General features: G+C 44.2%; 1 protein-coding gene across 1 annotated transcript; it reads left to right on the top strand.

The window, feature by feature from the left end:
* Nucleotides 1–12: 12 nt before the first annotated feature.
* ING2 (inhibitor of growth family member 2) lies at nucleotides 13–6,283 on the top strand. The gene is made up of 2 exons (XM_037128851.2): nucleotides 13–829; nucleotides 5,466–6,283. Exons 1-2 carry the CDS (start codon nucleotides 649–651, stop codon nucleotides 6,134–6,136), a joined length of 852 nt encoding a protein of 283 aa, XP_036984746.1. The 5' UTR covers nucleotides 13–648; the 3' UTR covers nucleotides 6,137–6,283.
* Nucleotides 6,284–21,901: the final 15,618 nt, after the last annotated feature.

Raw genomic sequence — 21,901 nt, 5'->3', positions numbered from 1 at the left:
CTTTCTCCTTTAAGAGAGGGCGGGGCGAAGCCTGCCGTTTGGCCCGACTAAGAGCTGACAGACCAATCGCCCGGGTGGAGGAGGGAAGGCGGGAGAATGCGAACCCTTTGGTAGGGCGGTAGAGGCGGGCCCCCGGCCTTAATAGGAGTGCGTCCTGCGCAGGCGCAGTGGTGGCCGCAGGCGGAGGGGCGGGGGCAGTCCAGTGAGAGACTCTCCGACTGGCTCGGAGGGTGATTGGGAGAAAAGGGGGCAGTGGAGGGCTTGTCATGGGGATCCGAGCTACGAGACGTCTTTGGTAGCATCTGAGGACTCCGAGGAAGGCAGGAAGTGTCAACGCCCGGCACCCCGGCGCGAGCTCCGCTTGGGGGATCCCCGCTGCTCTAGTCCTGGGGAGGGAGGGCAAAAAGGAGGGTGCCCTGATCTCGCCCCGCCCCTGGGCTTGTTACCACGGGGGCGGGGAGTGAGGGCTTCTTTTGGGGGGAGTGGAGATCGAGGGACTCGGCTGTGCCCTCCTAAGCGACGGCCGGTGTGCCCGGGGCGCCGGGTTGCGGAACAGAGGGGCCGCGGCGGCCGTGGCTGTTGCATGTGTGGCTGCTGGATGCGGAGGCGGCGGCGACGGCGGCGGCGAGGGGCAGCAGCAGCGGCAGGATGTTAGGGCAGCAGCAGCAGCAGCAGCAGCAACTCTACTCGTCGGCGGCGATCCTGACCGGGGAGCGGAGCCGGCTCCTCACCTGCTACGTGCAGGACTACCTCGAGTGTGTGGAGTCGCTGCCCCACGATATGCAGAGGAACGTGTCTGTGCTGCGGGAGCTGGACAACAAATATCAAGGTAGGGGGCCGCGCGGCTGCCCATGCGGGTCTTCCTCTCTATCGGACCCGCTGGCCTTCGGGCACGGTCGCTCGGAGCTTGCCCGAGGAAGTGACACTTTCCTTTTCTCCTGGGACAGTGTCCTCGAGTGCAGAGAGCGGGTCTGGTGTGTGGGACCAGGGAAAGGGACGGGAGACCGGGCTCGCGGCCCTCCATTCCTCTGCTGCAGTCGGCGAGGACTTCGGTGGGATCTCAAGGTTGGGGGTGGGGGCTTGCTTGTCAGCCCCCGCTGCAGACCCAGCGGCTGCAGCTGGCGTGGAGGGGAATCAGCCATTTTAAGTAGCAAGCATTTGTTCCGGCGCTGGCTTGCCCCGTGCCGCAGACCCTCCTGCCCTGGCGACGGAGCGTGCAGCCGGGCTGTGACCGTAAGGAGTGAGTGTCCGGGCTCCCGCAGGTCTCCGGGGCCTGGCTTCCCCCAGCCCCCTTTGGCCCTTACTCCCTGAGAGCATATGCATTGGAACGTGCGGGGGGAGGGAGCGAGACTGGACCGCGAAGGCGGACTCCGAGGAGGTCCCACCCTCCGCTCCCTGGCTCCCGGCTCGGGAATCGGGGAGTCCCTACCCCTCTCCCGCCCCGGGGAGAGTTCCGGACTATAGCCTGTTCCTTGCTCCTTCAGCGAAATGGTTAAAAGAGGAGGGGTCCTTGCGGGTAGAGGAAGAGGGGTGTGTGTGGCGGGGAGGGCACCCTGTTCCTGGGGGCGTGGCCTGCGGGCGTGACGTAGACACCGGAGGGGCGCGGACGCGCGCTCCCGCCCGCCTCGGTAATGGCTGGTCGTTGCAAGGTTTGGGCAGAAGTGGCTGGTTGGGCGAGCGTCGGAGCCGTGCGGGACGTTAGCCCGCCCCTTGCAGAGTCAGTGTTGGGGTTTGAAAGATGTTTGTGGCGATTTTTTCGAGTCTTTCCCAACCACTCAATTATGACGAGGACACAGCCAGCTACTGGCATATCGCTGACCCTGGCACAGCGTAGATTCCGGGCCTTGCGTCACTTCCGGGCCCCAGGAGGAAATGGGTGGTTGACTGGGCAACCGCCTGGCGTCCTTTAACCCCTCCCTTCAAGTTTAAGTAATGAAGCAAAACCACCCTTTGTGGTCAGACCCGAAGAGCTAGCTCAGGGAATCGGCGTTTCTTACGAAAAGTATCATTTATCATCTGCTATTGGTGGATCCTTCACCTGCTACCAGGAGGGGAGAAGTTCAAATGGGAATCCGTTGTGCTTTTATTAACCCTGAATCCAGGAACAGACCTTGAGCATTATGTGGAAACAGCCATATGGACTTTAAAGAGATAACTTCGACCCGTTCTCTATTTTTTTAGATGCGTCATTAATCTAATGATTTAGTCTCTAAGGAACCCGCTTCTCTGGTGACATTTTCTGGCCCTTAGCATGTTAGAATAATGTCTGTTTTCAAATCTGTAATTTATTTCAGCCTTCTGCATCCATGATTGATTAGGACTCATTTCAGCGAGGATGAAAATTAATATTGATTATTTACTGTGTGTTATTTGCTGTCTCAAGCCTAGAACATTATCTCATTTAATCCTCAATCCTATGAAGTAACAATTTCATTTATGGGTAAATTAAAATTTACAAGGAGTTTAAGGACCTTGTACAGTTAGGTGGGGAATGTTGGACCCCACAGCCTGGCTACTTTAGGTGCTGGGCTTGTGTTTAAACTATTTTAACTTCTGTTTTTCACAGAAAAGCTCTCTGAAGACATTTTCTAGACATAATGGAGCAAATAAATGCACTGTACATGCATTGTAACCTAAAAATGATACAGATATACTTAAGAACTTTATATTTAACATTTAAAATTTTTCATATAATTCTGAAGTTAGTAAAGTTTGCAGGTTTTTACATTTCTATAAAGACACATACTATATTTGCCTTTACAAAAATGAAGCTATTTCTTGTCATTTGAATTGGGGAAGGACAGGTTGTTACAGAAAAATCTTCCATTTTGATCATCCAGAATCATCATCTGGTAACATGAGAAAAAGTATTAGGCCTTAAAAGACTGAGAGATTGTGGAAATTTTCAGCTCTTTTAAGATTGTGGTTAGTTTCAAGATTAACAGAAAAATAACAATTTAGTTTTCACTCTTCACATGCTTACTAAGTTCAGCTTTCATAGTTTTACATTTATTAGCTTTAAAAACTGCATGCTCTTCATTCAAAAATTCATGTTTTTAAATTCTTTGCTAGTTTTAAAGTACCTTCTGATTTTGGATCTAATACTACAATATCTAGTGATATAAATTGTATAAGCAGTTAAACAAATTTCTCTCCTACCTATCTGAGGCATTTTAGAAATTACTGAGGAAACTTAAAAGTAACCCTAAAAACTTAAAAATAGAAATGAAGAAAATTTAAAGCTGAAGCATTTGTTATGGACATGGTGATTAGAGAACCTCAATTTTTATTCTAGCATTTTTATTCATAATTTCCTAGGTAAATAACCTTTGAACTAAGTTTAATAATTTCAAGTGCCGTTCTTTCAGCTTAGTAGAAAATGCTTAAATGGTAGAGCCAGATATTCACATTTGGCAGAGGTCACAGTCAGGGGTTACCCTTGAGCTTCATTTTTTCCACCTGTAGAAGTGATGGCCTCCGTATGGGGCTGCTGTGGGGAGTCGAGAAAATCTTTTATCACATCGATGGATCTCAGTGTGTTTCCTTTTTTTACTTTATAATTAAGTTGTCTTAAAAATGTGAATTTTTACCTCATTTATCAGTGTGTTAGTATTTTATAATATAATTAGCTTGTAAGTTCTTAGGTTACTAGGTAAAGAATATTTGAAATAAGTTTTTCCTTTATTTTTTTACTGTCAAATTTTGTGTCCTGGGCAGGGTACATAGGAATAGTATATCTTCCTTATTTTTCCTGGAGGGAAATTAAGTTCTTTTTTTTCCCCCAATTCTCACCTGAAGATATATTCACTGGTTTTAGAGAGAGAAGCATCGATTGGTCGCCTCCCATATGCGCTTTGACCGAGGATGGAACCCAGGGAGTCAGCCCATAGCCTTCTCGTGTTCAGGTCAATGTACCAAGCAACTGAGCCACACTGGCCAGGGCGGCAATTTAAGTTCTTAAGAAATCCACTTAAACGCCTAGCTAGGCAGATGGACTGGATATGACCTTTGTTTAAAAATATGCTTTGCAGGTGTGAGTACGCTGAGATGCGTAGTGCCACTTTGTCACATATCTGAGGTTAAACAGTTGTCCCTCAGTTGTGAGTACCTACAGTTTCCAGGGAGGAGCTAATCGTAAGAGATATGTTTAATATTTGCTTTATATTACATTACTTGCAGACAGACCCAATATATGTATTTTATTTGTCTTAACATTTCTGTTATTATGATTAGAATAATAATATTGGCATATACAGCAGCGATCTGCATTGTGGCATGATAAATTAGAATTCAGTTTTTGTTCCTCCACTTTTAGTAACACAGAACTCTTTCAAATAGTGTTAAATCTCATGAGGATAAAAACATAGATTTGCATAAAAACTAATCTTATGTAAATTTTGGTAATGTATTGAAGTATATTTTCAGATTTTTGTACACCTTCTAGTGACTCAGCTACTTTTTATTGATTTAAGTGTGTTCCAAATGCTATGCAGTGCCTAAATCAGCAGTTCAGAGAGCTTCGAACCAACTGCTGAGTTATCTACAAAAGTATAATGACCCAATGCTGACTTTACTGGAACTTGGTTAGTAGCTTAACCAATTGATCCCAGAATATGAACCTAAACCTACTCTGGAAATAGTTTGGGTTTCAGAAATACCTCTCACGTGATAAAATAAAAGAGCCATTAAAACTAATATGATGGGAAACTAAGGGTTACTTCTGTCTGCTTTAAGAAAGTCCAGGGGTGCTTTAGCTGGTGTGGCTCAATGGATTGAGTGCTGGCCTGCAACCCCAAGGGCTGTGGGTTCGATTCCTAGTCAGGGCACATGCCTGGGTTATTGGGCAGGTCCCTGGGTGGGGGCACTTGAGAGGCAACCACACATTGATCTTTTTCTCCCTCCTTTCCCCTCTCTCTGGAAATAAACAATTAAACTCTTAAAAAAAAAAAAAGTCCAGGGGTGTATAAAAAGTGAGGGTATAGTGTCTGTGGGGTCATGCAAGTCACTGACCGAACTGCAAATCCTATAAATGCAGTTGGACACCTAGTCCTTGAATCTGTTTTACTGTTAGAGTCTAACATGTATTGATAAATTTGATATACGGGATCGTTTTTAAGTTCAAATTAAGAATAGGCAATATGACACTAGGTAGACTCTAGACAAGGGGCATACTGCGAGTCTGCCCACATAAAATACTTTTGATTATTAGCTGCACATCCCCCTTTTAATATAGATTAATGAGTATTTGAGTTTGGTGTTCTTCCTTTTTATTTCTAAATGTACTTTTATATGGCATAACATGTGGTCTTTATGTGGGAAATAATTTTTTAATGTCCACACGCTAAAGAACAGTGTGGCCTTATGGTTTGAGTTCATTCTAACTTCTCCAGTTCTGTGAAAGATAACTTGAAAAATGCTGTATGTGCCAACACAATAACGTTCTGATTTTTCTTTTCCTTTTTTAGAAACATTAAAGGAAATTGATGATGTCTATGAGAAATATAAGAAAGAAGATGATTTAAACCAGAAGAAACGCCTGCAGCAGCATCTCCAGAGAGCATTAATCAATAGTCAAGAATTGGGAGATGAAAAAATTCAGATTGTCACCCAGATGCTCGAATTGGTGGAAAATCGGGCAAGGCAAATGGAGCTACACTCCCAGTGTTTTCAAGATCCTGCTGAAAGTGAACGAGCCTCGGATAAAGCAAAAATGGATTCCAGCCAACCAGAAAGATCCTCACGGAGGCCCCGAAGACAGCGGCCCAGTGAAAGCCGTGATTTATGCCACATGACTAATGGCATTGAAGACTGTGATGATCAGCCACCTAAGGAAAAGAAATCCAAGTCAGCCAAGAAAAAGAAACGCTCCAAGGCCAAGCAGGAAAGGGAAGCTTCACCTGTTGAGTTTGCGATAGATCCCAATGAACCTACATACTGTTTATGTAACCAAGTGTCTTACGGGGAGATGATCGGATGTGATAATGAACAGTGTCCAATCGAGTGGTTTCACTTTTCGTGTGTTTCACTTACCTATAAACCAAAGGGGAAGTGGTATTGCCCAAAGTGCAGGGGAGATAATGAGAAAACAATGGACAAAAGTACTGAAAAGACAAAAAAGGAGAGAAGATCGAGGTAGTAAAGGCCATCCACATTTTAAAGGGTTGTCTTTTATATAATACTTTCAGGATTTACTTTCAGAAGATGTTTTAGGGTAAATGCATAAGACTATGCAATAATTTTTAATCATTAGTATTAATGGTGTATTAAAAGTTGTTGTACTTTGTCTGTGACCTTAATTTTCTGCACTGAGTTACCAAATATTTCAAACCAGGTAGTCTTTAGATCACCTGATGAAAGGGGCAAAAAATAGGGAGAGGGTGGTGTGAGCATTATAAACACTTCACGAGCCATGTCTAGTTCATTTCACCTGAAATGCAATGCTGTTTTGGGGGGGTTAACACCAAAGTCTTGTTAGCATTTTAGTTCCACGTGCTTAAAAAAAATTAGATAATAGTTGGAGTACTCTGCAAACAATAAAATTGTCACGGGCATTTAAAATATGAACACCGTATACCTGTTAGCGCTTCTCTCCCCCAGCCCCATTTACATACACTCGTTCATCTCTAGTCTTCCCGGCATCTAGGGAACTGGAGATAGTAATCTGGGATTCCATGTGGAATGATGTGCTCTTAATGAGAGTATTTGCTGCTGTCTTTTCATTAGTGGCATTTTGATACACCGTTAGTAGCCCATTTGGAAATGCCTTGCTGCCGCTCAGAGGCATATCCAGTCTGTCTAATGCTTAATGCGGGGGTTGTGTTTTGTTTTCATTGGAACGGGTGAGGGTAGTTACAATACCAAAAACGCTGCTGTTGGCTTATACTGGCCAAGTTTGGATTCCGTAGGATCATGGGTCAAGGTTGAGCAATTTTAGAAAATGTGTCTTATTTAATATTTTCTACACTGACCCGCTGCTGGAAGGCCGACACAGGCCTGTCACTGGGAAAAGGGCATATACTAATCTTTAAATGTTGCCTTTATGTCGAACAGTAGCTTATATAATTTTGCTAGTGGCTATAGTTCATTTCTGTCCCAATCAGTGATTATATATTAAGTAACAGTGTATTTACTTTCTTAACTTTCTGGTATTGGTGCTGTTTGATGTCTTCACATCTAATGAACTAATTTCATGATAACAATGCAATTAATAATGTATTTGTAAATTGAATTTTCCAAAATCCTAATATTTTAAGGGTAAGCATCTTGATGGGTATTATGTCCATATATCCAGAGAATTTGGGGGTTTTGGGTGGGGTGGGGGCAGCGGATTGACTAGTCCTTTAGATCTGTGTGTGACATACTTTTTACTCCTCATTTCTTCCTAATCTGGTGATCTTGATTCTTTTTGATTAACATGTGAAAAATTCTGTCTGCTTATTTGGAAAAAAAAAAAGGTTTTTTTTTCTCTTCTAGCTCTCCTGTGTGACTTTTACGCATGTCATCACGTCATCTGGGTGTCAGGTCAACCGTGCGTGTACAGCGTGAAGTGGGCTTACATGTCCCCAAGGTTCTTTTGAAATCCACAGTATTTTCCCTGTAGTGAGGATTTAAATAGTCAAGTGACTCGATCTGCTCTTTCATTAACTTTGTCCTTTATTCTGAGGTACGAAGACACTTGAAAGGCGAGCTTAGAGACAGGTGAATGCACAGTATTTGATTAACTTCGGTTCTAGGGATATTTTGATTGATGACTGGAGTTTATTATGTTACTTCTTGAGCAAGGAATATTAGACAGCATGATTAAGAATTGATTTTATTGTAACTTGTTGAGTATAAAATTCTTTGCTCTCTTGAGAGCACAGCATTTTGTCTTAGTAATTACATCCTTGTTATCAGGATAGCGCTATTTACCCAATGCCATTAAAGATATGAGTGTGTGCCAAGCCCCCAGAGGCTTTCGGATGTGACATACATAGAAGTCAACACTTTTTCATACATCAATTTGACTCAGCATATCAGCAAATAATAAACTTCCAAACAGAAGTGCCCGGATCTGGATTAGCGTCCACATGAGAACAAATGTGAAAAAACTAGGTCTGAAAGATGCCCTCTTTCTCAGACCTAGTGTTTGAGACCGTTGTATTTTCGTGAATGTCTTCTCATGTTCTACACCACACAGGAAATAGAAGTCTTAGGTTTTCATAACAGTATGACTGGGAGTTTTGAAAATATCTTTACAGATCTTTGTATCTGACATCACGCTTGCCAACGCACAGTGTACAGCAGTGGTTCCCAAATTTAACTCACAGTGGGATCGCCTCGAGAGCTTCAGCACACACTGGCTGGTACCTGTGTCCCACCCCCAGCAACTGTGGTCTAGTTTATTTTAAACGTGGTTGAAGATTAGAACCGTGAAGGGGCCTCCAGGGGTTCTAATGTACAGAAGTCTGTAGGACCAGCTGCCGTGTGATAAAAGTCTGAACCGGATGAAAACCGCTGGTGTGCTCTCCAAACCCGGGTTTTTGTGTGTCAGCGTAGCCCGGGCCTGGCACAAATAACGCCCGTTTTTATTAAAAAATCATGAGTATGTAATTCTGTATAGAACAATACCACACTCAAGCACACCTTGTGACATTTTAGGTGAAACGTGCAAATGAAAACTGTAAGTTGCCCCACACCCCTATTACTACCTTGCCAACCACACTCGAGCAGGTGTTAGGTCTGCCAGACCCTGTACAGCCGGGAGATGTTGCCCCCACCCCCGACAATCGCACCAACAACACCTGAAGGCTGTCCTTGAGTCCTTGTGTGCGAGACCCTGTTCTAAGTGGTGGTTTCAGAAGGAGACAAAGTCTCTGCTTGTGGGCCAGAGACTAGTGGGAGAGTCAGATACCTGTAATGCCGGAACTGTCTGCTAAACGGAAAGCCCAGCGTGGAAAAAAGAAAAAATAGTGCAGAGGGAGCAGTCTTAGTTTTGATGATTAAAGAAGGTTTCTCCAAGGAAGGGATCTTTGAGCTGAGATCAGAAAGAAATTGGGAAGTAAACTCGGCAAAGATACGGGGGAGGAAGTAGAACAAGCCTATCAGTGGACCTGAGCAGAGCATTTGACACAGCGTGGAAGGGGCTAGAAAATGCTGGTTCTTGGAAGCCCACATATGGAAGGGGTGTGTGTTCTTTAAAGATCACTGTGGGTACTGCACGCAAAATTGACTGTAGGGAGCCTTGGTGAAAGTGGGTTTTGGGGACCCAGAAATCTTTGCACCGAAAATACTGATGACTTAGACTAGGGTAGTGGAAGTGGTGGGACTCTGCCAGTGTCGCAGAGGAACAGCCGACAGGTGTGCTTTGGCCCAGGGATTGGGAAGCAAAAAGATGCCCAGGATGACTCTTAGGTATTTGGCCTGAGGGGGAAAAAAAATCAAGATTTCTGTTTTGCCTTTAGGTTTGATCCATCTGACGGGTGTTGTGGGGTCTAGCATGTCATGGGGGGTGGGGAACCGAAGAGAAATATTTCTGAGCCTATGAATGGAGTTAAAAGTCATGTGATTGAAATCCTGTAAATAGAATTGTGCTCAAATTTTAGTGTGCATACGAGTCACCTGGTTTTTAACAATGCAGGCTGATCCACAAGGTCTGGCATGGGGCCTGAGATGCTATGCTTCTAACAAGCTCCTCAGTGCTGTTGATGCTGCAGGTTTGGGGGCCCACGTTTTGAGTAGCAGCCATGTAGATCCAGAGCAGGGGGTGATGATGGGGATTGTGGTGCTGGAGTATTTAAAATGGGGAGGAGCCAGCGAAGGGGGCTCGGAGATCTCAGGGAAGCCATCCAGAAAAATGTGGCATGTGGGAAACAAAGGTGTAGCAAGCTTCAGGAAGAGTGATCTCTCAACTTCTGTCCAGTAAAGAGAAGGACTGCAAATTCACCGCAAGATTGGTGGCTGGGAGGTGGTTAAGTTGAACGGGCTGCAAGTTTAGGGGCTGAAGGACTGGTTGTAGAGGGTTGGGAACAGAAAGGGTTGGAAGTAGCGTCAGCAATTTTGGACAACTTGAGTTCTGATGTATAGGGGAGAAATGGGATAGGTGTGCAAAGGGAAGATTTTAACTGTTACGGAGATGACAGAGCAGGGTTAATGCCGATTGGAATATTGCATTGGAAGCAGCGCATTACTGTAGCAGTGAGGAGGAGGCAGATGACAAATGAGAACTGGGACTCCTGGCGGGTTTGTCTTGATTGGCACAGGGCCCCAGTTCATGTGTGGAAAGGCAGAGGCAGTATTACTAATTTAGTCAAATATTTGTCCTGCAGCTATAATTTACAAGACACCGTTTTCGGTACTTGGGGTGAAGCAGTGACCAAAGCAGGACGAAAGTCTGTAGCCGCGTCGTGCTTAGATTCTGGAGTGAATCCTTGTAAATGCAGACGGCTTGCTAAATTTGGTGTTGGGAAAATGAGATCATTCTCTTCTAATAGCTTCCACTTTTCCGGTGGAGGGCTTGGATGGGAATGGCCGGTTGGAAGTCTCCAGAAGGTGAGAAGCGTGTCTGTGAACCTGAACTCTCACTTAGAGTAGCAAGGGCAATGGGCCAGGAAAGCTAGTTGGAACTGTGGGTCTGCTGGAGTCTTTGGTCATGACTTCCCATGAACTCATAACTCATCTGTTGCCTGGATGCAGGCATGAAAAAAGTACAAAATCTTAAAATTTCAAAATCTCTACAGTAAGCTGGAAAAACTGCCGCTCCCAGTCCTTTTTATATACCCAGTAGGTGGCTTCCTCTGAGAAATCTGTCCTCGTTCCCCACCGAAAGGAAGAGGAGCCTTTCTGGAGGGAGCAGTTGGTCTGAGTGAAGCCGGACAAGTCTTCACCCCTCCCTGCATCACGTCCTCAGAGTCTGACGTCGCCCAAATCTGTATAAGTTATCTGTGTTTCTAAACTCCATACGTCACTTGGAGATACCAAAGCTCCTTTTTCATGTCCGACGTCAGTGTGAGGGCCAGACTCCAGAGCTGTGGGCTTCTGGGGGCCGCAGGGGGTCACTGGCCCTTCGCCTGCAGTTGGTTCAGCTGTGAATCGAGTGACTTAACGTGGGCTTTCCTAAAAATGTTATTTACTTCCCTTAACATTGGAGGGAAGAGTTCTAGTCCCAAAGTTATTAATAGTTTATAACATTGCAGCTTTTAATTCGTGTGTGTGGTAATGACTTTAAAGCGTTTTCCAAACTTGAGACAGAATGATCTTGATGGGTTTTGACATTTCTGCATACCATTCTAATTTTATATTTAAAATTTTGTTTGCTTAATACTTTTTTAAAAAGCTTTTTGGTTTTTTAGAGAGAGAGGGAGGGAGAAAGAAAAACATGATGTGTGAGGGAAACATCCATCAGTTGCCTCTTACACACCCCCAGCCGGTGACCTGATCCCACAACCCAGGCATTGGCCCGGACTGGGAATCGAACTGGCAGCCTCTTGGTTTGCAGGCTGGCACTCAATCCACTGAACCACACCATCCAGGGCTGCTCAATACTTTTCTTAAAAATGACTCACTTTTTGATGTCAATTTGTTTTAAAAAGGAAGCATATTGCTTTGGTAAGTGGAAAATTGGTATCACTTCCTGTGAATAGGAGATTACCTAAAAATATAATGAAAAGAAAGCAGTGTTATTAAAGTCCATCTGTGTAGCCTGTGACAACTCAGCCCACACTCTATGCTCCCTTTATTAAAAGGTCTGATTAGTACATAATCATTGGTAAGGGTGAAAAACAGCAAATTTAGTCTTTCTGCATGATGTGTAATCAAAGGATTGGAAGGGAATTTGGAGTACTACTGCCACCTCAGTCTGGGGAATACTTTTAGCCACAGGAGGTCAATCACCGCAGCTTCCTGACTATCAGTATAAAACAGGAGCGTCTCCATTGAAAGGCGCTTATCTAGCTACAGGCAGATGGAATGTGCCCTTAATACAGGTTTCTGTAACCCCCAATGGTATCAACCAGCATTATCTGTATCAGCTTAGAGTAACTGGCATTATCCCAGCTCCACGGCAGTCCCTCAGTCTCACCTGCTTTCTCATCGCAGGAGAGACCCTGCAGCCCCTCAGATGCTCTTCCTTGGGGGTTGAGCGAGAGTCCCTGGGCAGACTTGTTTAAGGTCGCTTCAGCCTTGAAAAGCCCCTTAGAATCTTCCCCATAACCTCCTCAGCCACCCACTTGCTGGTAGGTTCTTGATTTAGCACTCTCCGGCATTTAAAAATTTTCCAACTTCCAATTTTGGGTAGAGCTGCAGATTTTGGCGTCTTGGGTAGCTGTGCACCTGTAAGCACTAAATCTAGTCTTTCACATTTTTATCATATGGAATAAAAACTATCCTGTCTTAACTATGTCCTTCAATCCCTTTCGGCGTATGGTAGGACATAATTAAGCGAAGGTTCGAAGACTTTGTCCTTTGACTTGGCACTGAGTTAATACACAGCGATATCCTTCATTCTTCCCCCACTTGCTTCAGGCTGGTGTTTAAAATAATTTGGCTTTTTTTAAATGGTCTTCGTTCTTCCTTGCTTCTAAAGCTGCCTGCCTAGTAGCCTGTATTCCTCTTCTAGTTAACTGTTAGAGAAGCTTTTAGTCAGATCTGTGTTCAGCTTCAAAACAAGTAGAGTCAGAGAGAGGATCCAGTGCTTGAGTTTCAATGTGTTTTGTTTTGTTTTGTATTTTTAAGTATGTGGGTTTTTCCCTTCCCTGCTCTTGACTGTGTGCAGACAGCACTGTTTTTGCTACATACTTGCTTTGAACAGCAAGATCCAATTACTTTGACCAGCGCCCTTAACTTATTTATGTAGCACACTAATCTTAGAAACTTCCCACCGAGAATCGGAGGTGTTAGGCCAAGGGGCCAGTTTTCTCTGCAGGGGTTCAGGTTTTAGGTTAGTAATAGGGAGTCATGCCTTCAGAGGGCTGTAACGATTTTAGTTCCAAGAGAAGAACTTGCTGTCACGCTCAACGAGGATGTGAAATGGCAGCAAATAGCAATTCCAAGCCTTTAAGATGGACTTTAACCGCACTTTTGTGCCTTCCTGAGACCTCCCCCAAACATCAGAAATTTTCTTCTGTGCTCTACAGAGTGTGTTTTGCTTTTTTGGTTATAAATTTTAAACTCTTGTCACCTTTTTTTTTTAAAAAAAAGTAAATTCTCACAGATTAAGAAAAGTGGTTATAGACTAGCAAAATATTGACTAAAAAGTTGTTCGGTTTTGGGCACAGAAAGTGTGTAGTAGCTTTGGATATACGGTGCTTGAGTGTTGCATTGAGTATTTTCCACCTCGAAATCAGTTTAATGTTCCTTTGAGAAAATTCTGATGAATGGAAGGTATGATTTAGTGGGACTGGCCATTCAGAGCTTTTACAATTAATTACACAGTGAAGAATAAAGGAATTCCCCATAGCTCATTAAGAGAAAGAAGAAAGAAGGATTTACTTTATGTTCTGTCTATTTAAGTCTTCACTGTGTTAAAACTCATCTTGAATTAATACGATTTCTCTCTCTAATGATAGATGAAAGGGACCTGATAAAACAAATAGTAATACAGTTCAAGTAAGAATTGTCTGTCAAATATAATAGGCTATGTAGCCTATTAGCTACATCTTTCAAATAGTTTCGCTTGTTCAGGGTTTTTGTTTTTTTTTTTTTTTCCACTAGAATTGGCCTTGATTTCTGGGCACACAGGGACTGTCACCTTCACTTGTGATCAGAGACAGACCACTGTTAGTACCCTTGTTCCTGTTTCTGAGGAAACCGAGGGCAAGTAATCGTGAAGATCTGAATTCAAGCCACATTTTATTATTACCACATGGGTCAGGAAGGTGTGAGAACTGACTTCTGGGTGAAAGTTTTGTGCTCCCTCTGGGCTCCGAGGCTTATTAGAATTTAATATCCTGGCACTCCTCTGGCTCAACAACCTGTCAAGATCAACTGAACTGTTTTCCTTCGAAGTTTTCTTTGTTATTTCAAAGCAATATAATTTGTTTCTGTAAAATGCATTTATTGAAAAGGCAGAATTGCTTAAATCAATGTCATGGTCGAACACTTCCATGAAGGGATAGGGAAGTCCCTTCAGCCGACTGAACCAGAACCTGAGCTGTGTATGAGGCAGAGGGGCTTTGGGATGAGAAGTAGCCAATTACCCCAGCGCCACCGACCGAGTGCCATTTATCATTTCCAGTAGAGTTCCGTGATAGTGTGAGGAATCCTGTGCTTTGTTTCACCTTGAAATTAGCCGGGATCTTCGGGAAGATCAATAGCTATGAAGAATAAGGTGATCCCACCATAGTTGGAGCCAGAAAGTCACAGGAAAGCAGGGTCCGATGTGCTGGTGTCTGTTCACTGAGAGGCACTGGGCTCCCTCCCTGACTCCGAGACGCATTTGGGAAAGCTTTCTGGAGAGGAGTTGCACGTGCGTTCTGATGAAAGCCAAGTGTGAAGTCTAAGCGAGGATGGTGGGCACAGGGAAAGTTCTCTTTTCATGGTCATGCTTATTTGGGGAAAAAAAAAGGGCAAAGCTGTCTACTTGTCACCATCTTACTGTGACACGCCACCTCCCAAACAGAAAAAGAACCAGCTCGTTCCTCCCGTTGATCCCTGGCAGTCTCGGACCCCCGCTGGGTTAGAGACCAACCCATTCAGCTACCTCACACTGAAGTGTCTGGGGTGCCAGGGGCGTGTGAAATACCCATGCTGGGGAACCCCTCTTCTCACTCCCAGATCTTTTATCATGTTTAATACACTTTTACTTACTTCTAATAAATTGTCAATTTCATAGCATTTTAATTGTAAACTAATAATTGTAATAGTCAACTCAGGAGGAAGTTTTGAACTTACAGACATAATGCGTTTCTGTTGCAAAGAATTATAATAGACTCATCAAATGACACACAAAAATTAAAAGACACCATTAGGATGCTATTCTGTCAGGGAAGCAGAATGCAAATGTAATTTCAGGGGGAAAACAACGTTGAGTTTTAATTTACTGGTATTTTAAAAATGTACGATGCGGTATTTTTATTCCACCAGATATATTTGAGTAATACACTGGTTTTATTTTAAAATGTCAGTATGAAAAATATGGCAGAAGATATATTCATTGCATTCATGTGAACTTATGAAACATTTTGGAGACTAACTTACATGGGTGAGCAGAGACACAGTTTGTTTTGTTTTTTTAAGTTAGTAGATGTGAGAGTGAAAACATTAGAAAATCACTGACAGATACAATCTGTTCAATACTTTGGCCTTGATCCTCTCACCTTAAATGATTTGCCCTGCCTCCGCCGCCCACTTCCACGGTGTCACCCTAGACTCTGCAAGTAACTCAAATCTTCACCTACTGCTGAGAAATGCATTCTCACCTGTCAGCCTCCTGCCCTCTGACTGCCACCTCCTACTGGTCTAGTTTATCCCATCTGTACTCCGGCTTGAGCCAGAACCTCCACCCTCTCCCCTCCTCAGGTTGGCTTTTGCTTCTTTACCCAACTCAGATGCCAAGGCCCACCATGCTAGCCACCTGCTTAGACACCAAGCTGCACAGAGATTGTACAGAAATGGTAAACTGTGACACTGTGACCATGCAACGGGGCTGGGGCTCGGGCGGTTCATCCAGGAAGATAAGGGTTAGTTTAACAAGGTTTGTTTGTACTGACTTCCCTTCGGCCTTGATTCCCATCTCTGGTGACAAGAATGTTTTTTCTTCCTGGCGTAGGGAGGATATCTTTCCCGTGGGAGCTTCATCTCCTGACTTCAGGGAGAAAAAGGAAGGTCGGAGAGCCCTTCTGGCATCTGTCTTTTTTAAAGGGCCTTTAACTCCAAATAATCATTAGCCAAAGAGGCATATTTTGGGTATACTACATCCTTCAGTAGTAGTTGGATTCAGTTAAATAAACCCTTCCCATGGGAGTCTTTTTGTGCTTCTTCATGTTAGTACTGAGGGGTTTCAGGGAGAGGGCTGCCGGCAAATGTTTTTTCAGAGCTTATAACCCAGTACGAAGATGCACGCGCATCTGCAGAGAAGTAATCAGGTACATCCTCATCTTCCCATCACCAAAACCACCGACTCACTGGTGCCTCCAGCCACACTCTCTGCCTCTTTCTGTTTGCTCTTATCTTAAACCAGCCCCTCCACCATGTCCTGGACTCATCTCTTGCCTTGTTACTGACTTATCCAACTGCCTCATTGATTTGTCGATTGACAGATTTATTTATTCCACTAATAATTAGTGGACATAATATTGTGTCTACCAATATTCATCCTCTCTATATGCCAGCTACTACTCTAGGTGTGGAGACATTTAGCAACACAAATAAGGAAACTAGGTGGTATCTTGTTACCTGGTAGGTACTTGGAGAACAGTAAAGCAGGAGAGACAGTGAGTGTCACCAAGGACAGGTGGGTGTTGCAATTTTAAATAGGAATGTCTTACGGAAGAGGTGACACTTGATCAAAGACTTGAAGGAGGCGAGGGAGTGAGCCACATGCATGTCCTGGGGAAATAGCAACGGAGTCAGTAGGTGCAGGAGGTGCAGAGTAGCCAAGGCAGGAGTGTGCCTTCCTCTGTTGAAGAAACATTAAGGAGGTCAGTGAGCTGGAGCCACGTGAGGGAGGGAGAGTCAGAGAACAGAAGGTCAGAGAAGAGATGCAGGGGGTGGTGTGGAAACAGATCCATAAAAGCTGGTCAGCCATAGTGAGGACTTTGGTCTTCATATATATTTTTAAAATATATTTTATTGATTATGCTATTACAGTTGTCCCATTCCCCCCCTTCATTCCCCTCCACCCTGCACACCTCCTCCCTCCCACATTCCCTTCCTTTAGTTCATGTCCATGTGTTGTAAGTTCTTTAGCTTCTACATTTCCCATACTATTCTTGCCCTCCCCCTGTCTATTTTCTACCTACCATCTATGCTACTTATTCTCTGTACCTTCCTCCTTCCACTCCCCTGCTGCTAACCCTCCGTGTGATCTCCATTTCTGTGGTTCTGTTCCTGTTCTACTTATCTGCTTTGTTCATTTTTATTTTAGTTGTGGTTGTTAGTAATTGTGAGTTTGCTGTCATTTTACTATACATGTTTTTTATATTCTTTTTCTTAGATCAGTCCCTTTAACATTTCATATAATAAGGGCCTGCTGATGAACTCCTTGAACTTGACCTTATCTGAGAAGCACTTTATCTGTCCTTCCATTCTAAATGAAAGCTTTGCTGGATAGAGCAATCTTGGATGTAGGTCCTTGCCTTTCGTGACTTCAAATACTTCTTTCCAGCCCCTTCTTGCCTGTAAGGTCTCTTTTGAGAAATCTGCTGACAGTCTGAAGGGAAGTCCATTGTAGGTGACTGTCCCCTTACCTCTTGCTGCTTCTAGAATTCTGTACTTCATTTTAATCTTGGCTAATGTAATGATGATGTGCCTTGGTGTGTTCCTTCTTGGGTCCAACTTCTTTGGGACTCTCTGAGCTTCCTGGATTTCCTGGAAGTCTATTTCCTTTGCCAGATTGGGGAAGTTCTCCTTTATTATTTGTTCAGATAAGGTTTCCACTTGTTGCTCTTCCTCTTCCCCTTCTGATACCCCTATAATTCGGATGCTGGAATGTTTAAAGATGTCCCAGAGGTTCCTAAGCCTCTCCTTATTTTTTTGAATTCTTGTTTCTTCATTCTTTTCTATTTGGTTGTTTCTTTCTTCCTTCTGGTCCACTCCATTGATTTGAGTCCCAGTTTCCTTCCCATCACTATTGGTTCCCTGTGCATTTTCCTTCATTTCACTTATTGTAGCCTTCATTTTTTCATGTAATTTGCAACCAAATGCAACCAATTCTGTGAGCATTTTGATCACCAGTGCTTCGAGCTGTGCATCTGATAGGTTGGCTATCTCTTCATTGCTTAGTTGTATTTTTTCTGAGCTTTGATTTGTTCTTCCGTTTGGGCCTTTTTGTTTTTTTTTTTTTTGGTCTTGTCACACCTATTACGTGTGAGGGGCGGAGTTTTACGTGTTCACCAGGGCGGGGCAACCCAGTCGCTGGGTTATGACGCTGTATGTGGGGGCGGGGTCAGAGAGGGAGCAATGGCGCTTGCTCCTCAGTCAGGTCAGTTCTCTCCGCTGCTCCGCCGCCGCCGCCGCCCCCCCCCGCGCCGCCCCCCCCCCCCCGCCCAAGCAAACTGGGCCCTTCTGGCATTGATTCCTGGGTGCCTGGGTTTGTGTACATTCTAGGACCCTGTGGGTCTCTCCTATGAACTCTCCTGTGAGGCTGGGAGTCTCTCTTGTTGCCGACTCAACTTGTACAGGTGTTTTCAGTTGGTGTTTTGAAACTCTATTTTTGTGCTGGGACCCCGGGTTGCACGGTCTGTCTTGCTCCCCAATTTTGCCTGGTTTATCTGCGTGTGAACGTGGGACCAACTGGTCAGCCACCTTGCGCGCATGCGTCGCTTCACAATCGCCGCCTCGCTAGGTCTGGCCGTTGCCACCCCGCGCCCAGGATCTGCCAGCCACCATCTGCGCACCCAGGGTCCACCGGCTGCCATCCGGCACACCCGAGGTGCCTTTCACACCCAGTGCCACCACTTTTTGTGCAGCGACCCCTTTTCATCTGGCTGCCCGACTCCGCCCCGCTTACAGGTCTGGATGAATGTGTTTATTTTATCTCCTTGGTTGTCCAACTTCCATACAGTTCAATTTTCTCTCAGTTCTGGTTGTTATTTTGTTTCTAAATTGTTGTTGTCCTTATTTTGGTTGTGCAAGGAGGCACAGTGTGTCTACCTACAGCTCCATCTTGGCCGGAAGTCCTGATTTACTTTTTAAAAGATCCCTTTGTTTGCTCTGGGGAGACTAGATGAAGGGAAAAGTATTAGAAGGCTGCGTTAGTAAGGTAAACGATGGCGGTATCTTGGGCCGTATGGAAGCCGCGAAGATGTAAAAAGTTTCAGATTGTGGAGATATTATGGAGGTAGAGCCCGTGGAATTTGGATGTCAGATTGGATGTGGGATGCGAAGGAAAGAAGAGTGAGTAGAGCAAGATGCCGGCATCTTTGGCCTGAGCGTTTGGAAGAATGAAGTCTCCATAAGTCGGGATGAAGATGGTGTGTGTACCGTGTTTTCCAATACAATGGCCAGATTTAACAAATGAAAATGCAGGGGGTTCATTAAATGTGAATTTCAGCTTAACAACAAACTTTTTTTTTAGTTTAAGTAGGTCCCATGCACAGGGGAGGCTTATAAAGCTAAATGTATTAAATAGAGGTTTGATAGCTTATTATAAACCCAAGGAGGGAAATACAAACTGTATTTTGATATCATAGCTTTGTGCAGTGGCAGTATTATAGTCAATGAGGTTTACCTGGCACGATTATTGCTAATTGATATTGTGGGTATTAGTATATTATTGCAAACATAAGGACTTGTGAAATTTTATTATATTATATTATATTTTTATTTTTTAATATATTGTATTGATTATGCCATTACAGTTGTCCTATTTCCCCCCCTTCATTCCCTTCCACCCTGCACACCTCTCCCCCACCAATCCCTGCCTTTAGTTTATGACCACGTGTCTCAAATTCTTTAGATTCTATATTTCCCATACTATTCTTGCCCTCTCCCCTATTTTCTACCTACCGTCTATGCTACTTATTCTCTGTACCTTCTCCCCCCTTCTCCTCCTCCCACCCCTCTGTTGCTAACTCTCCATGTGATCTTCATTTCTATGGTTCTGCTCCTGATCTAGCTGTCCTCTTAGTTTCCTTTTGTTTTAGATGTGGTTGTTACTAACTGTGAGTTTGCTGTCCTTTCACTGTTCATCTTTTTTATCTTCTTTTTCTTCGATAAGTTCCTTTAACATTTCATATAATAAGGACTTGGTAATGATGGACTCCTTGAACTTAATCTTATCTGAGAAGTACTTTATCTGCCCTTCCATTCTAAATGAAAGCTTTGCTAGATAGAGCAATCTTGGATGTAGGTCTTTGGATTTCATGAGTTGGAATACCTCTTTCCAGCCCCTTCTTGCCTGTAAGGTCTCTTTTGAGAAATCAGATGACAGTCTGATGGGGACTCCTTTGTAGGTGACTGTCCCCTTATCCCTTGCTGCTTCTAGGATTCTCTCCTTCATTTTAATATTGGGTAATGTAATTATGATGTGCCTTGGTGTGTTCCTTCTTGGGTCCAACTTCTTTGGGACTCTCTGAGCTTCCTGGATGTCCCGGCAGTCTATTTCCTTTGCCAGATTGGGGAAGTTCTCCTTTATTATTTATTCAAATAAAGTTTCCACTCCTGGCTGTTCCTCTTCCCCTTCTGGTACCCCTATAATTCGGATGTTGGAATGTTTAAAGATGTCCTGGAGGTTCCTTAGCGGCTCCTCATTTCTTTGAATTCTTGTTTCTTCGTATTTTTCTGTTTGGTCATTTTTTTCTTCCTCCTGGTCCATTCCATTGATTTGAGTCCCAGTTTCCTTTCCATCACTATTGGTCTCCTGTGCATTTCCCTTCATTTCAATTAGTTTAGCCTTCATATGTTCCTCTAATTTGTGACTAAAATCCACCAGTTCTGTGAGCATCCTGATCACCAGTGTTTTGAACTGTGCATCTGCTAGGTTGGCTATTTCTTGGTCCCTTAGAGTTATTGGCTCTGGAGCTTTGAGGTCTTCTTGAGCCATAATGTTTTGGTCTGTTCACGCCTATTATGTATGAAGGCCAGAGCCCTAGGTGTTCACCAGGGCAGGGCAACTCAGTCACTAGGTTGTGACACTTTATGTGGGGGCGGGGTCAACGAGGGGTAGTAGCAGTTCCCTCTGCTGCTTCCTGCCACTGGGGCCGTGGTGGTCCGTCTCACTGCTCTCTTCTTTGCTTGGTGTATCTGTGAGCAAATGTGTGACCGAGGTCAGCCTGCTGCCTTGTGCCCTCATTGGGTCTGCTTGTCGCAACCCCATACCTGGGATCTGCCAACCACCGCCCAGCGCACCTGGGTTGGTCTGGCCAATTTTTCCTGTGCTCCAACATTCGTTGGCTCCGCCCCTCTTTCCGGTCTGGCTGAATGGTTCGTTGTTGACGGACTTCCGTATAGTTCAATTTTCTGTGTTTTGGTTGCGTTTTTGTTACTAAAACTTTGTTGTCTTTAAACTTGGTTGTGCAAGGAGGCACAGTGTTTCCACCTATGCCTCCATTTGGCCGGAAGTCGACACCCTCTGCCTATTATTAAAAAAACATTAAAATGAGTGTTTTTTGGGGAAAAAAGTATGTCCCATGCAATATTATTTATACTTACACTAAAAAATTATTTGCCCTTATTCTACTCTAACTGGGTGTCCTTTACTTTATCTGGTAACCCTAGTTTTGGAAGGAACCTGGAGTTGTCTGTTAGAGATGTTGAGTAGGCAATTGGATACATGGGCCTGGATTAAGAGGGGGAGTTTTGATCTGAGGATTGACTCTTGGGAGACATCAGCATATAGGTAGCCTCAAAAGAGCTGAGACTAGGAAGTCAGCATCTGAGCGACGTGGACTAAGGAAGGTCTAAGGAAGAAGCTTGGGGCCCTCCAGTGTGAAGAACCTGCAGAGAAGATGGGGCAGAAGGAGCCAGTGAACTAGCATGCAAGTCGGTGCACCTCCTAGCCCCTAAGGTTTAAGATGGCCAAACGCAACTTTCAACTCCTCTCAAATTCTGTTTCTTCCCATTACCCTATCCCAATGCAAGGTAGAACTGCATCTATCCAATAGCAGAGTTCAAATATCTCGGAATTATCTTCAATATATGCATGTACATATACATATATATCTCCTCTATGTCAAATCTTTCGAGGCATTTCATTGTCAGTATCAGCACCATGTGATCAGTACAGTGTGTTATCTCTGACTTGCTTAATAACCCTCCCTTGACA

Source organism: Artibeus jamaicensis, unplaced genomic scaffold, assembly GCF_021234435.1.
Source record: "Artibeus jamaicensis isolate MK-2021 breed Jamaican fruit bat unplaced genomic scaffold, CSHL_Jam_final scaffold_833, whole genome shotgun sequence".
NCBI classification, from domain to species: Eukaryota; Metazoa; Chordata; class Mammalia; order Chiroptera; family Phyllostomidae; genus Artibeus; species Artibeus jamaicensis.
Note: the sequence above shows the minus strand (reverse complement) of the source record. Positions and strands in the feature narration are given on the sequence as shown.

Bases quoted from the DNA above. Each gene is read 5' to 3' on its own strand.
- ING2 (XM_037128851.2), top strand. From the start codon at position 649: ATGTTAGGGCAGCAGCAGCAGCAGCAGCAGCAACTCTACTCGTCGGCG. The intron at 830-5,465 runs GTAGGGGGCCGC...TTCCTTTTTTAG, and splicing joins GCTGGACAACAAATATCAAG to AAACATTAAAGGAAATTGAT.